The sequence below is a fragment of the Hemicordylus capensis genome, chromosome 3 (assembly GCF_027244095.1).
Source record: "Hemicordylus capensis ecotype Gifberg chromosome 3, rHemCap1.1.pri, whole genome shotgun sequence".
Lineage (NCBI taxonomy): Eukaryota > Metazoa > Chordata > Lepidosauria > Squamata > Cordylidae > Hemicordylus > Hemicordylus capensis.
The window spans coordinates 235,769,788-235,782,822 of record NC_069659.1 but is presented as its reverse complement, the minus strand read 5'-3'; the positions used below and the strand labels follow the sequence as shown (position 1 = coordinate 235,782,822).

At 43.2% G+C, this 13,035-nt stretch overlaps 1 protein-coding gene across 2 annotated transcripts; it reads left to right on the top strand.

Moving 5' to 3' along the window:
* Positions 1-877: 877 nt before the first annotated feature.
* Positions 878-6,126, top strand: LOC128352389 (plasma membrane calcium-transporting ATPase 1-like). 2 transcript variants are annotated; one of them, XM_053312955.1, is made up of 3 exons: positions 878-978; positions 2,511-5,208; positions 5,305-6,126. In XM_053312955.1, the coding sequence occupies exons 2-3, from the start codon at positions 2,523-2,525 to the stop codon at positions 5,892-5,894; spliced, it is 3,276 nt and encodes a 1,091-aa protein (XP_053168930.1). In that variant the 5' UTR covers positions 878-978; positions 2,511-2,522; the 3' UTR covers positions 5,895-6,126. The 2 variants fall into 2 exon arrangements, with proteins under 2 accessions (XP_053168930.1, XP_053168929.1); XM_053312954.1 differs by having other exon boundaries at positions 2,511-6,126.
* Positions 6,127-13,035: the final 6,909 nt, after the last annotated feature.

Sequence of the window (13,035 nt, the reverse complement as noted above, 5' to 3'; positions counted from 1 at the left end):
TCTTATTTCAGCAGGAAGTGTGTTCCAAAGCCTGGGGGATGCAATGGAGAAGGACCATCCCTGAGTAGCCACCAGACGAACCGGTGGCATCTGCAGACGAACCTCTCCAGATGAGGTTTCCCACACAAATTTCCCACACAAAGCCCAAACACATTTGGGGTATTCCCAATCACCCCGGATCAGTTCCATTAATAGAGCCGCTGCAGTCATACTTTGCACAGGGTGCCAAAAGCCCAATAACCTGAATAAAAAGAAGGCAAAGGAACTCCACTTGGAATGGAGTTCCACAGTCTAGGCAGCTCCACACAAAAAAGGCCTTGCTTCCCATAGGCGTCCACCACACTTCATATGTAGGGGAGACACAGCAGGGCCACCAGTGAATGGGAATTTTCATATGGGAGAAGGCAGTCTTTGATATATCATGGTCATAGATCCTGTAGGGCTGTAAATACCAGAACCAGAACTGTAACTTGGGAGCCAGTGAAATTGATGTAACATTGTATTTCTGTGTTTCTTATTATACACTCTAGTTCGTAGTTTGGCAGTTGCGTTCTGAACTAGTTGTGTCTAACCATTCTTCAGAAGCAGCGCCATGTAGAGTACATTATAGCAGTATAAACTGGATGCAACCACGTTCCTGCTGTGGGAGGAGCACAATGGTTTCAGGGTTTCAGTTGCTGCACTCCTGCTCTGAAAGGTAAAAAGCAGTCGGGTTTTGCATGTGAGCATGTTGGCACATTACATCTACTCACAACGGGGTGTGTCATACACACTTAGAAGGGCCAAGGATCATGGGAGCACAAGCCATGGTTTCATTGGCAGCTGGTAGCATTCTGATTCCATCACCCTCTGCTGTAACTGCCACTTTGGTCAGTTACTGAGCAAGGTGCAGAAAGGAGAGAGCCTGAGATATGGGAGTACAGGCATTTTTCAACCTTGGAGCTAGACCAGAGTAATGGTGGGACTGCTGGACTGGGGGTGAGTTGGTAATTTGGAACTAGAATAAGATTGTGGCAAAACTGTGGAGTAGAATTGTACAATGGTTCAGACAATGGCATTTGAAGGATGCTGCTGGGTCAGGTCACGATAGACATGTAGAACCAAAGGGATGTGCATTTGTGGATCAACTATGGACTGACTAAAAGTCTCCCAAACTTGCAGGTTGCTTTTTTCAGGGAGCCCTCTCCTTTATCCCAGCCAGGTTTGCTTCACCTCTTCTCACTGCTTCATCTATAGCCTCCAAGCCAAATGCATATTCAACAAGAGTATTTCCAGTAGGTCTTGTTGTTTCAAGCTGGTCTTTCTTCCCAGCAATTTTATGTATGAATACAGTCAGCTTAGATAGTTCTCCTGCCTAACTAGATCAAGCAACTGACTGTTTAAGGGACCGGAGGTTGATCTCCAGAAACCACTCTGTGTGTGTGTGTGTGTGTGTGTGTGTGTGTGTGTGTGTGTGTAATGCGGTGGCATTAGAAATCAACTTAGTAAACTAATACCGGTGAGGAGGTGGTGCCCAAAATTCCTTCTGAGAAGCTGCCAGTGCATGTTGGCATTAATAGCCAGTAGCGGCAGTGCACTGGGTACCAGTCCCCTGAATCCAATGTATAACTTCTGAACTGCTAAACTATTTACCTTCTAGAAATGGAAATCTTTTAGATTGAAGTAGATCTTTTGTATGAATGAAACAGAAACTGCGCTGTTGTAAAAATGGCTGTACCGATGCAGGTAGAGTGTGCCCCGCTCCATGAGCCCGTGTGTCATTTTTCACTTTCAATATATGAGGAGCACTTGTAAATTAAATTTTTAGAGCAGGATTGCAGGATTATAGTAATGCTCTTCTCATTGTATGTTCCCAGCATCAGGTAGTGGGAGGGATACTGTCTCAAAATGTGCAACCCCTTTAGCTAAAGTAGCCAATAGATGCTGGTGATCTATTAATTTCTCCTTTTAAAGTTAGTCTGAATTAAGACAATCTCACCTATTATGCTTTCCAAATGAGGCTGCACATACCCACACTTTGCTTTGGACGTTCTGCTTTTCCTCTAATAATAATAATAATAATAATAATAATAATAATAATAATAATAATAATTCGATTTCTATACCGCCCTTCCAAAAATGGCTCAGAGCAGTTTACAAAGAGAAGTAACTAACAAATAAGATGGCTCCCTGACCCCAAAGGGCTCACATTCTAAACATAAACATAATACACACACCAGCAACAGTCACTGAAAGTACTGTGCTGGGGGTGGATAGGGCCAGTTACTCTCCCCCTGCTAAATAAAGAGAATCACCACGGTAAAAGGTGCCTTTTTGCCCAGTTAGCAGGGGTGTGCCATTTCCCCACTTTTAAGATAGTACTGGGGAAAGGGTTAATTTTTGCACCCACCCCCATTGCCACCAAACCCTTCAGTGCCAAAGCTTTACAGTAGTAAATATATGCAAGAGTCTTTGTAAACTTCAGATTTTATTCCAATTATATGGTTCTGGATTGTCATTGCAAATTACAGGACATCAGCACAATGGTGACTCCAGTAAGCATCGTGGCAAAAGACTTGACTATCACTCTCTCGGAGCTAAGAAACTTGATGGAGTTACGAAAAACAGATGCAGTCAAGAAAATACAGGAAAACTACGGTGACATCAATCAACTCTGTAAACGGTTGAAAACTTCTCCCACGGATGGGATATATGGTATCCCATCAGAACTGGATACAAGGAGAACTGTATTTGGAAAAAACTATATACCCCCTAAGAAACCCCAGACATTCTTGGAGCTGGTATGGGACGCACTGCAGGATCCCACATTATGCTTTTTAATAATAGCGGCCCTCATATCACTGGGGCTTTCATTTTATCACCCACCAGGAGGAAGTGCTGCAGCATGCCACGCCACGGACATGGAGGAAGAAGATGAAGAGGAGGAGATGGGTTGGATAGAGGGCTGTGCAATACTCCTGTCAGTTCTTTGTGTCGTGCTGGTAACAGCTTTCAATGACTGGAGTAAAGAGAAACAATTTCAAGGGCTGCAGCGTCGCATTGAGAGCGAACAGAAGTTCACTGTCATTCGGCAAGGGGAAGTAATCCAGGTGCCAATAGCTGACTTGGTGGTTGGGGACGTTGCACAGATCAAATATGGTGACCTTATTCCAGCTGATGGTTTGCTTCTCCAAGGACATGATCTGAAAGTTGATGAGAGTTCCCTCACAGGCGAATCAGATCATGTCAAGAAGACTTTGACAGCAGACCCCATGTTGCTTTCAGGTACCCATGTCATGGAAGGCTCTGGGAAAATGGTGATTACAGCTGTCGGTATAAATTCACAGGCAGGAATTATCCTCAGTTTACTTGGAGTTGGGGAGACAAGTGAAAAAACAAAAGACAAAGACAACAAGGCTAAAAAGACAAAGGACTCTTCCGAGGCAGCAAAAAATCTAGACACTGTAGATATAGAAAGGGGGGATGAAGATGTAGAGATCAAAACAAATGAAGAAGAAAAACCCAAAAAAGCCCCTTCACACAAAAAGGAAAAATCAGTTCTGCAAGCAAAACTGACCAGATTAGCGGTTCAGATTGGCAAAGGAGGACTGGCCATGTCTATACTCACTGTTATTGTCCTTCTAGCCCGTTTTTTCTTTATAAATTTTGTGATGAAGAAGCTTGTTTGGACGAAGGAATGCACACCACTGTACCTACGAAGGATCTTGAAGGACCTGATCATTGGTGTTACCATTTTGGTTGTAGCAGTGCCAGAGGGCCTTCCACTTGCAGTCACCATCTCACTTGCATACTCAGTGAAGCAAATGATGAGAGATAATAACCTAGTGAGACATTTGGATGCCTGTGAAACTATGGGCAATGCAACAACAATTTGCTCAGATAAAACAGGAACCTTAACCATGAACAGAATGACAGTAGTCCAAGCCTTCATTGGTAACATGCATCACAGAGTTATTGCTGAACCTAACTCAATTCATCCCACTACTTTGGATTGTCTGCGAAAAGGTATTGCTACTAACTGTGCATATACTTCCAAAATAGTGAGTCCTGAAAGAAGAGGGGGCCTGCCCCGCCAATTGGGCAATAAAACGGAATGTGCTTTGCTGGGCTTTCTTCTAGAATTAAAACAGGATTACGAAGCTATAAGGGGGATGATACCAGAAGAGCAGCTGTATAAAGTATACACCTTCAATTCTGAAAGGAAATCCATGAGCACAGTTTTGAAAAATGATGATGGTAGTTATCAAATGTTCACCAAAGGTGCATCTGAAATAGTCCTTCAGAAGTGCTGTTTCATACTGAATGAGGATGGGGAATCTGTACCTTTTGAAGAAGAAGACTATGCCCTCATGATCAAGAATGTGATTGACCCCATGGCCTCCGAGGGACTCCGGACCATTTGTCTAGCTTTCAGAGATTTCCCAGCCGATGAAGAGGAACCAGATTGGGACGAGGAGGATGACATCATCAAAGACCTGACATGTATCTCAATTGTTGGTATTGAAGATCCAGTGAGACCCGAAGTTCCCGAAGCAATAAGAAAATGTCAGAATGCCGGCATTGTTGTGCGTATGGTCACTGGGGATAACATTAATACAGCTCGTGCGATAGCTGTAAAATGTGGCATCCTTCAACCCGGGGATAACTTTTTGTGCTTGGAAGGGAAAGAGTTTAATAGACGAATACGCACTTCAGAAGGGGAGATAGAACAAGAGCTTTTTGACAAGGTTTGGCCTACACTTCGTGTGCTTGCAAGGTCCTCGCCTTCTGACAAGTACAACTTAGTAGACGGGATCATTAACAGCAACGTCACCAAACAAAGGCAAGTGGTAGCAGTAACTGGTGATGGTACGAATGATGCGCCTGCATTAAAAAGAGCAGATGTTGGCTTTGCAATGGGTATCGCTGGAACAGATGTCGCTAAGGAAGCTTCGGATATCATTCTAACGGATGACAACTTCTCAAGCATTGTAAAAGCGGTGATGTGGGGCAGGAATGTATATGACAGCATTTCCAAATTCCTTCAGTTTCAGCTCACTGTCAATATTGTAGCAGTGATTGTTGCCTTTACGGGAGCATGCATCACACAGAATTCCCCTCTGAAAGCTGTTCAGATGCTGTGGGTCAATCTCATCATGGATACATTTGCTTCTCTTGCACTAGCAACAGAAAAACCAACAGAAGCTCTGTTGAAACGGAAACCTTACGGTAGAAATAAACCTCTTATATCTCAGATAATGATGAAAAATATTTTATTCCAATCCATTTATCAGCTTGCCGTTGTCTTCACGCTTCTTTTTGCAGGTGAAACATTATTTGATATAGAAAATGGACGGACTGCAGCGCCAGAGGGCCCACCGACTCAGCATTACACAATTGTATTTAATGCTTTTGTAATGATGCAGATTTTTAATGAAATCAATGCACGGAAGGTTTACGGGGAAAGGAATGTTTTCGAAGGAATATTCACAAATAGCATCTTTTGTTGTATCCTTGTGGGAACATTGATTGTACAGATCCTCATTGTTCAAGTTGGAGGGAAACCCTTTAGTTGTGCACCTCTAACACTGGAGCAATGGCTGTGGTCAATCCTCCTCGGCATAGGGTCACTATTATGGGGACAGCTGATTGTGAGTATTCCAAACAAGTGTTTATGCTTTCTGAAGGAAGCTGGTGAAGACATTGTTGAAGCAGAAGATGAAATTTTTGAAGAAGAAGTAGCTGAAGAAGAAAAAGAGATTGACTATGGTGAGAGGGAATTGCGTCGCAGTCAGCTTCTGTGGGTTAGGGGCCTAACCAGAATACAGACGCAGTGTAGAGTTGTGAATGCATTTCGTGCATCCTTATATGATAAGTTAGAAGCAGCAACCATGGGTCCCGATGAAATGGTTTAGAAGCAGTAGACTTTCAGAGCCTATTTGGGCAAAAGCATTTAAAATGAAAATTGCAAGCCAGTTAATATTCTCTTAATGTCTGGGTCTGAGCATTCTGCAAACCATGCTCTTTAGCTCCCGGGCTGCAATTCTTAGGGGAATGGGGATAGATTTGGAAACAAATATGCTACTTTTTGTTGTTAATGGTTTTTACAAGTAAAGATTATTCAATAATAAAAATGCTAAAAACTTTCTTTACTCTTATTGCTTAATTATTTAATAATGTACCAGAATAATGATTAATGTAATTATCTACCAAAATAATAATTAAATAAGCATAGAAAGAGAAACACTTTAGACCTCAAACTCTACTTCATCCTCGTATATACTGTACTCTCTATAATCCTTCTATTCAAATGTTCCAATAAGACGTTCTTTGTAATAGACAATCCTCCATTCAGTCTAGCTGGAGGAGATTCTAAATTTCATCCTGGATCCACTCTTTTATACGGGTCCAGAAGACATTATATGGACACAGCTTTTCCCAGTAGAGTGCACAAGAACAGAGGGAAACTAATTCTGCCAAGCCTCTCCCCATCACACAGCTTTTAAAGGGACAGGTGGCCTGCCCAGAATGGAACCTGACAACTCACCCTCTACCTCGAGAGACTCAAGAACCAATCCATGAGATTTCCAGACAATGGTATATTTGCACTGCGTATGTGCAGTTATTACTTGAGGTACCCCCACCCCCGGACCCATGACGTGGCAGGAAACCTGAGCTTGCCAGCAAATGAACACTCAACAGGGAACTGCAACCAGTCTCCACAGAGCCAGCTTGAGTGCTGGTGTGACTTCCGGCCACACCCCTGATATAGACCCTGGTGCCATGAGACAACCAGCCAGGCCAGCTCCACCTCTCTGGCCCTCACACACATCCCTTCCCTTTCTTGCAGCTGCTTACTTTCTGGGCCTGCTGAGGCTGGGGTCAGGGGCATATCTAGGGTGGGGCAGGCAGGGCACGTGCCCCGGGTGCCACTTGAAGGGGCACGCCATTTTTTAAAATTAAAAAAATGGCTGCCAAAAACAAAATGGTCACCATGCATGCTCAAATGGCTTCTAAGTGGCCCTAGGCCATGCCAGGCCTCACAGAGGCCATTTGAGTATGTGCAGTGGCCACTGTGTTTTCTGAGGCCATTTTAAAAAAAATTAAATGGCCACTGCATGTGCTCAAATGGTCCCTGTGAGGCCCTAGGCCTTGTCAGGCCTCACAGAGGCCATTTGAGCATGCATTGCAGCTTCCAAAATGGCCACCTAGCCAATCTTTGCAGGCCCGAACAGGCCTGAAAATCAGCCCTGGACGGGCTGTGGTGGTGAATTAAAAGGCCAGCGGGGGGAGGGGGAATGGTGAGTTTGTCTTTGAATCAGTGTGAAATCCTTAGTATAAGGCCCACTGGGAATTTCTTGCTCTCTTTTTCTCATTTTAACTGTCTTTCTGAAATACTAGAATATATTCCAATTGGTGACCCAGTTTACTCTGCATATCCTTTAATTATTTTCAGAGTGTCTGGGAAAAGTCAAATTCTCCATTTATTTTTAAAACTTATGTAATAGTGATGCTACAATGCAGAGTAGAGAATTAGACAGGCACTTCAGTTTAGTTTTCTAATTATACTTCCACATAGTATTTGGGTATTTCATGAGCCCCAACACACTGAAATGTGTAGTTGCCCAGCATTTTTTGGTCTGGCTACGTCCACTGCTAAATAGTTTTTGAAATATTAAAAGAATAACGAGCTTGACTTGTATTTTAGAGCTGATATTATGGTAAAGTTATCTGAAAGATGGGTGTCAGATGTTTGGACAGGGGGCGCAATTTCAGTGCTTGCCCTAGGTGCTATTTTCCCTAGATGTTCCCTGTTTTCCCTAGATGTTTTCCCTAGATGTTTCCCTCTGGCTGGGGTTTCAAAGCCCTGTCCTTGGCACATCCAGAAGGTAAGCAACTGCATAGAGGAGAGGGTGGCATGCAAAGGAGGTGGAGTTGGCTAGGATAGCACAGCCCCACCGTTAATGGAACTGATGTAATCACCTGGGGGAAGGCAGTGGGTGGGACAGAGGCTGGGGAGGCTGTTTGGGCAAGGTAATTGATAATTGAGAGGGTGGTGGCCTCCCAACTGCTCCAGGCAGTTGCTTAACTCTGGAGGAAACTGATTGTCTAGACCACTTTCAAACTGGTTTTCGGGTGGGCTATGGGGTAGAGAGTGCCTTGGTTGATCTGATAGATGATCTCCATTGGGGAATTGACAGAGGGAGTGTGACTTTGTTAGTCCTTTTGGATCTCTCAGCAGCTTTCAATACTATCAACCATAGTATCCTTCTAGAGGGTCTGAGGGGGTTCAGAGTAGGATGCACTGCTCTACAGTGGTTCCACTCCTACCAATCAGGCAGATTCCAGATGATGTCACTTGGAGACAAAATGCAGCAGCCAGGTTGGTCTCTGGATCATCTTGAAGACACTATATTACTCCTATATTAAAAGAAGTAGTCTGGCTACCAATAGATTTCTGGACAAAATACAAGGTGCTGGTTATAACCTATAAAGACCTAAACAGCTTAGGCCCTGGGTATATAATACAACATCTTCTTCAATATGAACCCCATCACCCATTGATGTCATCTTGAGAGGTTCGTCTGCAGTTGTCCCCAGCTTATCTGGTGGATGCACTGGGTGGAGGGATTCTCTGTTGCCACCCCGAGACTCTGAAATGTGCGCCCTGCTGAAATAAGAGCCTCCCCATCTCTGACAACTTTTAAAAGTGAATCTAAAGACACATTTATTCACCCCAAAATTTAACCCGACTGCTGTTTTTAAATAGTTTTAAAGTTTTAATTCCACTTTGGACAGAACTATCCAATAAGCTGCCCAATTGCATGAAGAGGAACATGGAAGGCATATCTTCCCACCCCACACCTGGCACACCATTCCATATATTAAGCATGGAATTAAGGGTGGTTTGGATGGTCCACCCCATGGGACTATTTGGGGACAAAATGGCACACGTGCATGCACACAATCTTCTGCACAAGATTAATCAGCCTAAACCATCTCATCTGAACTATATCTCTACCCTAACATGGCTGCATTGATGTCTGTTTGGTACAGTGCTCGATGAACTTTATCTCATCTAGGAGTTAACACCAAAATATAGTGCTCAAATTCAAAGAAGAAGAAGGCTGCCAAATCTTCCCATTAGTAGTCCCACTTAGAACCTGTAGCATCAGCAAATGCAGCTTGTTAGCCTGTCTGAGGGTGTATGGATGTGTTCAGACGTGACATGGTACCACCTTGGTTGCAGGCACAGCTGAACTCCACATGACCTGCCATCACCGTACAAGTTCTTCCTTATCTTAACTCTCGGCTTCAAGTTTTGAGGCTTGGTTTTCTGAAGCAAGTAGGTTACGAAAAGCCGAGATCGGTGGGTTCAGACATCACGACCCATCTCAGCATATTTTAACCTAGAAAGAAAGTAGGCACTCATGCAGGGATCAGAGGGGGCGCATATGATAGTGTAGATTGTGTGTGGTGCCTTTGTGTAGAAGAAATAATTTAAGCAGGTAACTTCTAAATTCTTACACATAGGGTGGGGTCACCCTGAGACCTTGGGTTAGGGCCGTATAGAAATGTGCTAAATAAATAAATAAATAAATAAATAAATATGTTCTTGAGGCTGAGGTCACACAGAGCTCAGCAGTAGCTAGGTACCACACAACATCTGAACCCACCCTATGTGTAGGAATTTAGAAGTTACCTGCTTAAATTCTTTCTTCTACACAAAGGCACCATACACAATCTACACTATCATACTTTACATATTGACATTACTTTACAAATCTCACTTTACAATTCTTCTACACAATCTTACTTTATATATGGCCACCCTACCCCAAAACTATAATAAACCACTTGTACTGAGTAGGTATATCCAATAAGACTTACTTTTGAGCAAACACATATAGGATCAGACTGTGAGTACTTTTACATGTTATGAAATCAGGAGCTCTGTATTTGTATTGTGTATGCCAAGGATACTGGATTACCATAATCCTACTAGCACATTATGTTCTGCACATGGATAATCTAGCCCTATTCACACATTATATTCAACACTTGAACAATCTCTCTACAGTGTTATCCTCATGTTACATTGGATTAAAAAAGAGTGGTACACTTCCTATCTGTACTGTGACTTTGGGGGACCTATATCCAGGTTCCCTTTTTAAATGAACGCATTTATAGTCATTGACACAAAAACATGTACATACAGAAATCTGAACATAGGTACAACATGATGTTTGAATAGAGCTTATGCATGGAATGTCTTTTTCTGCCGCTTTGTGCACTGAATGTACATGCCACAGCTAGGCACATTTGCCCCCGGACCCCTGTCATATGCACACCATAGACCAGGAGTGGGCAGAAGGTTGATCAGGATCTACTAGTTGATCTCTGGATGGTTTTCAGAATATCAGCAAGGGCTTCCGACTCCCAATTGTTCCAAAATGGCAAGTAGAATATGGCCCTGAACTACTTGAATCTCTCTTAGCCTCTGTGCCCCTCACCTGTCAAATATGAGTATTAGGTGGTTGACTTTGGCAAGATCTCCATGCGACTCTACTGGCTGTTTTGAGAGCGTTGTGTTAGAATCTGTGGTGTCGGTTTGTTCTTGTATATGGAAGTTATCCCTGGGTATGGCTCATAGGTTGTAGCCCACCATTTTGGACTTGAGAGTGCTCTCCTGTGGCCCGATTGTGCATCTGCCTTCAGTGGTAGACTTTGGAGTTCAAAACAGATCCTGTAAGCCTGAAATTCAGCCACCTCTGCTGTAGACGTTACAGTGAATGTCAAAAACTTATTAAATATCAATATCTATATGCGGATGCTGACACATTAGTTTCGTGAATGCCGGTGTTCACTGGTTCATGTCCTTGCTTGCCTGGTACACATCAGTGAATACTGACAATCTCATTTTGGGGACTGCAAACATCCTCTGAGTTTCAAACATTCATAAAATTCATCTGGAATTGCCGGTATTCACACTCATCACATTTGGACATTCACCTTTAACAAATACTATAGTGTACCCACTAATTCAGCAATTTGTGACACCTGTAATTGAGCAAGTCACAGAGAAATTAAAAGAGGTGAAGAGGTGGTGAAACAATATTATACTGTGAACTTTCCTTTACCTAAGGCTGCTAAAGTACTTCAAGACATCTCATTGCATTGTCACTTATTCCAGAATATTTTATCACCATACTCCTAAAGAACAATGCAGAAAATGTTGAACTTTCAGGAAAACATGACTTCCACCGCAATTATATCCTTCAGGTACATCAGGAGGATGGGGTTACATAAGAACGTAAGAACAGTAGGGGTGTGCAATTCGGATTTTTGGTGATTCGGTTCAGGACCCGAACCGAATCACCCCTGTTCTGTTCTGTGCCCGAATCTGACCCATCCAAATCACCCCCGATTTGATTCGGATTTAAAAAAGGGGTCCCAGGGGCAAAATAGTGGGGTGGGGTGGTAGTGCCCAATGGGTGGAGGCTACCACCCAAATTTCAGGGGGATTGGGCAAAGGGCTGATTTTGGGGGAATTTTTTGAAGTTTTAGTGTCTTTGGGGCAGATCGGGGCATAACGTGGGATCTGGGCCAAAAGAGAGGGGTGGGGTGGGGTGGTAGTGCCTAATGGGTGGAGGCCACCACCCCAATTGCAGAGTGATTGGGCAGAGGGCTGATTTTTGGGGAATTTCTGAAGTTTACGCGTTTTTAAGGTTTTTCCCCATTAGGTAGAATGGGGGGTGTATCGCTTCACGTCGGGGGGAAAGGGCGGACTTAGAGTGGAGTGAGGTTGGTGGTAGTGCCGGGTAGGGGCAAGGAAGCTACCTGAATTTTTTCAAAGGATTTGGGCAGAAGGCTGATTTTTGGTGAATTGTTGAAGTTACGCATCTTTAAGGTTTAGATTCTATGATAGCAGATGAGAGTGGATTCATGGTGTGTCATTGAAAATCTCATTAGCTATCATAGAATCCACACTCAGAACACCTCAGAAGCAACAAAACTCCAACAAAAGAAATCACCAAATCTGTTTTGGATTTCATGACCCTAAAGCACATTTCAGCACATTTGGCCACCTCGCTGCTTACCCCTACTTCTAGATCATTTATGAAGAAATTAAAAAGCACTGGTCCCAGTACAGATCCCTGGGGGACCTCACTTCTTACTTCCCTCAATTGTGAAAACTCTCAATTTATACCTACCCTCTGTTTCTTGTCCTTCAACCAGCTAGCGATCCACACATGTACTTGTCCCCTTATCCCATGAGCACTACGTTTTCTCAGGAGTCTTTGATGAGGAACTTTGTCGAAAGCTTTTTGGAAGTCCAGTTATACTATGTCAACTGGATCACCTTTATCAGCACACTTGTTGACACCCTCAAAGAAGTCCAAAAGTTTTGTGAGGCAAAATTTACCTTTGAAGAAGCCATGCTGGTTCTCTCTCAGCAGGGCCTGTTCTTCTATGTGCGTTACAATTTTATCTTTGAGGATGCTTTCCATTAATTTGCCTGGAATGGATGTTAAGCTAACTGGTCTGTAATTTCCTGGATCACCCCTGGGTCCCTATTTGAAAATCGGTGTTACATTGGCTACTTTCCAGTCCTCTGGTACAAAGCCTGATTGTAGGGTTATATATAAGTTATATATTTTTGCAAGGAGGTTGGCAATTTCACTTTTGAGTTCTTTGCGGACTCTTGGATGAATGCCATCTGGCCCTGGCAATTTGCCTTTTTAAAATTTTTCCCGAGAGTTTAGAACATCAACTCTTGTCACTTCTATCTGACTCAGTTCTTTAGCCTCCATCCCCAAATAGCATGCTTCAGGAACAGGTATATGCTCAGTATCCTCTGCCATGAAGATGGATGCAAATAACTCATTTAGCTTCTCTACAACCTCCATATCCTCTTTAATAATGCCTTTCATTCCCTCATTGTCTAATGGTCCAGCCACCTCCCTGGCAAACTTCCTGCTTCTGATGAATTTTAAGAAGTTTTTTTTATTCCCCTTTATGCTTTTAGCTATATGTTTCTTAGACTCTCTTTTC

What these genes read in the sequence shown, in the direction of transcription:
- LOC128352389 (XM_053312954.1), top strand. Translation starts at nt 2,523, where the DNA reads ATGGTGACTCCAGTAAGCATCGTGGCAAAAGACTTGACTATCACTCTC.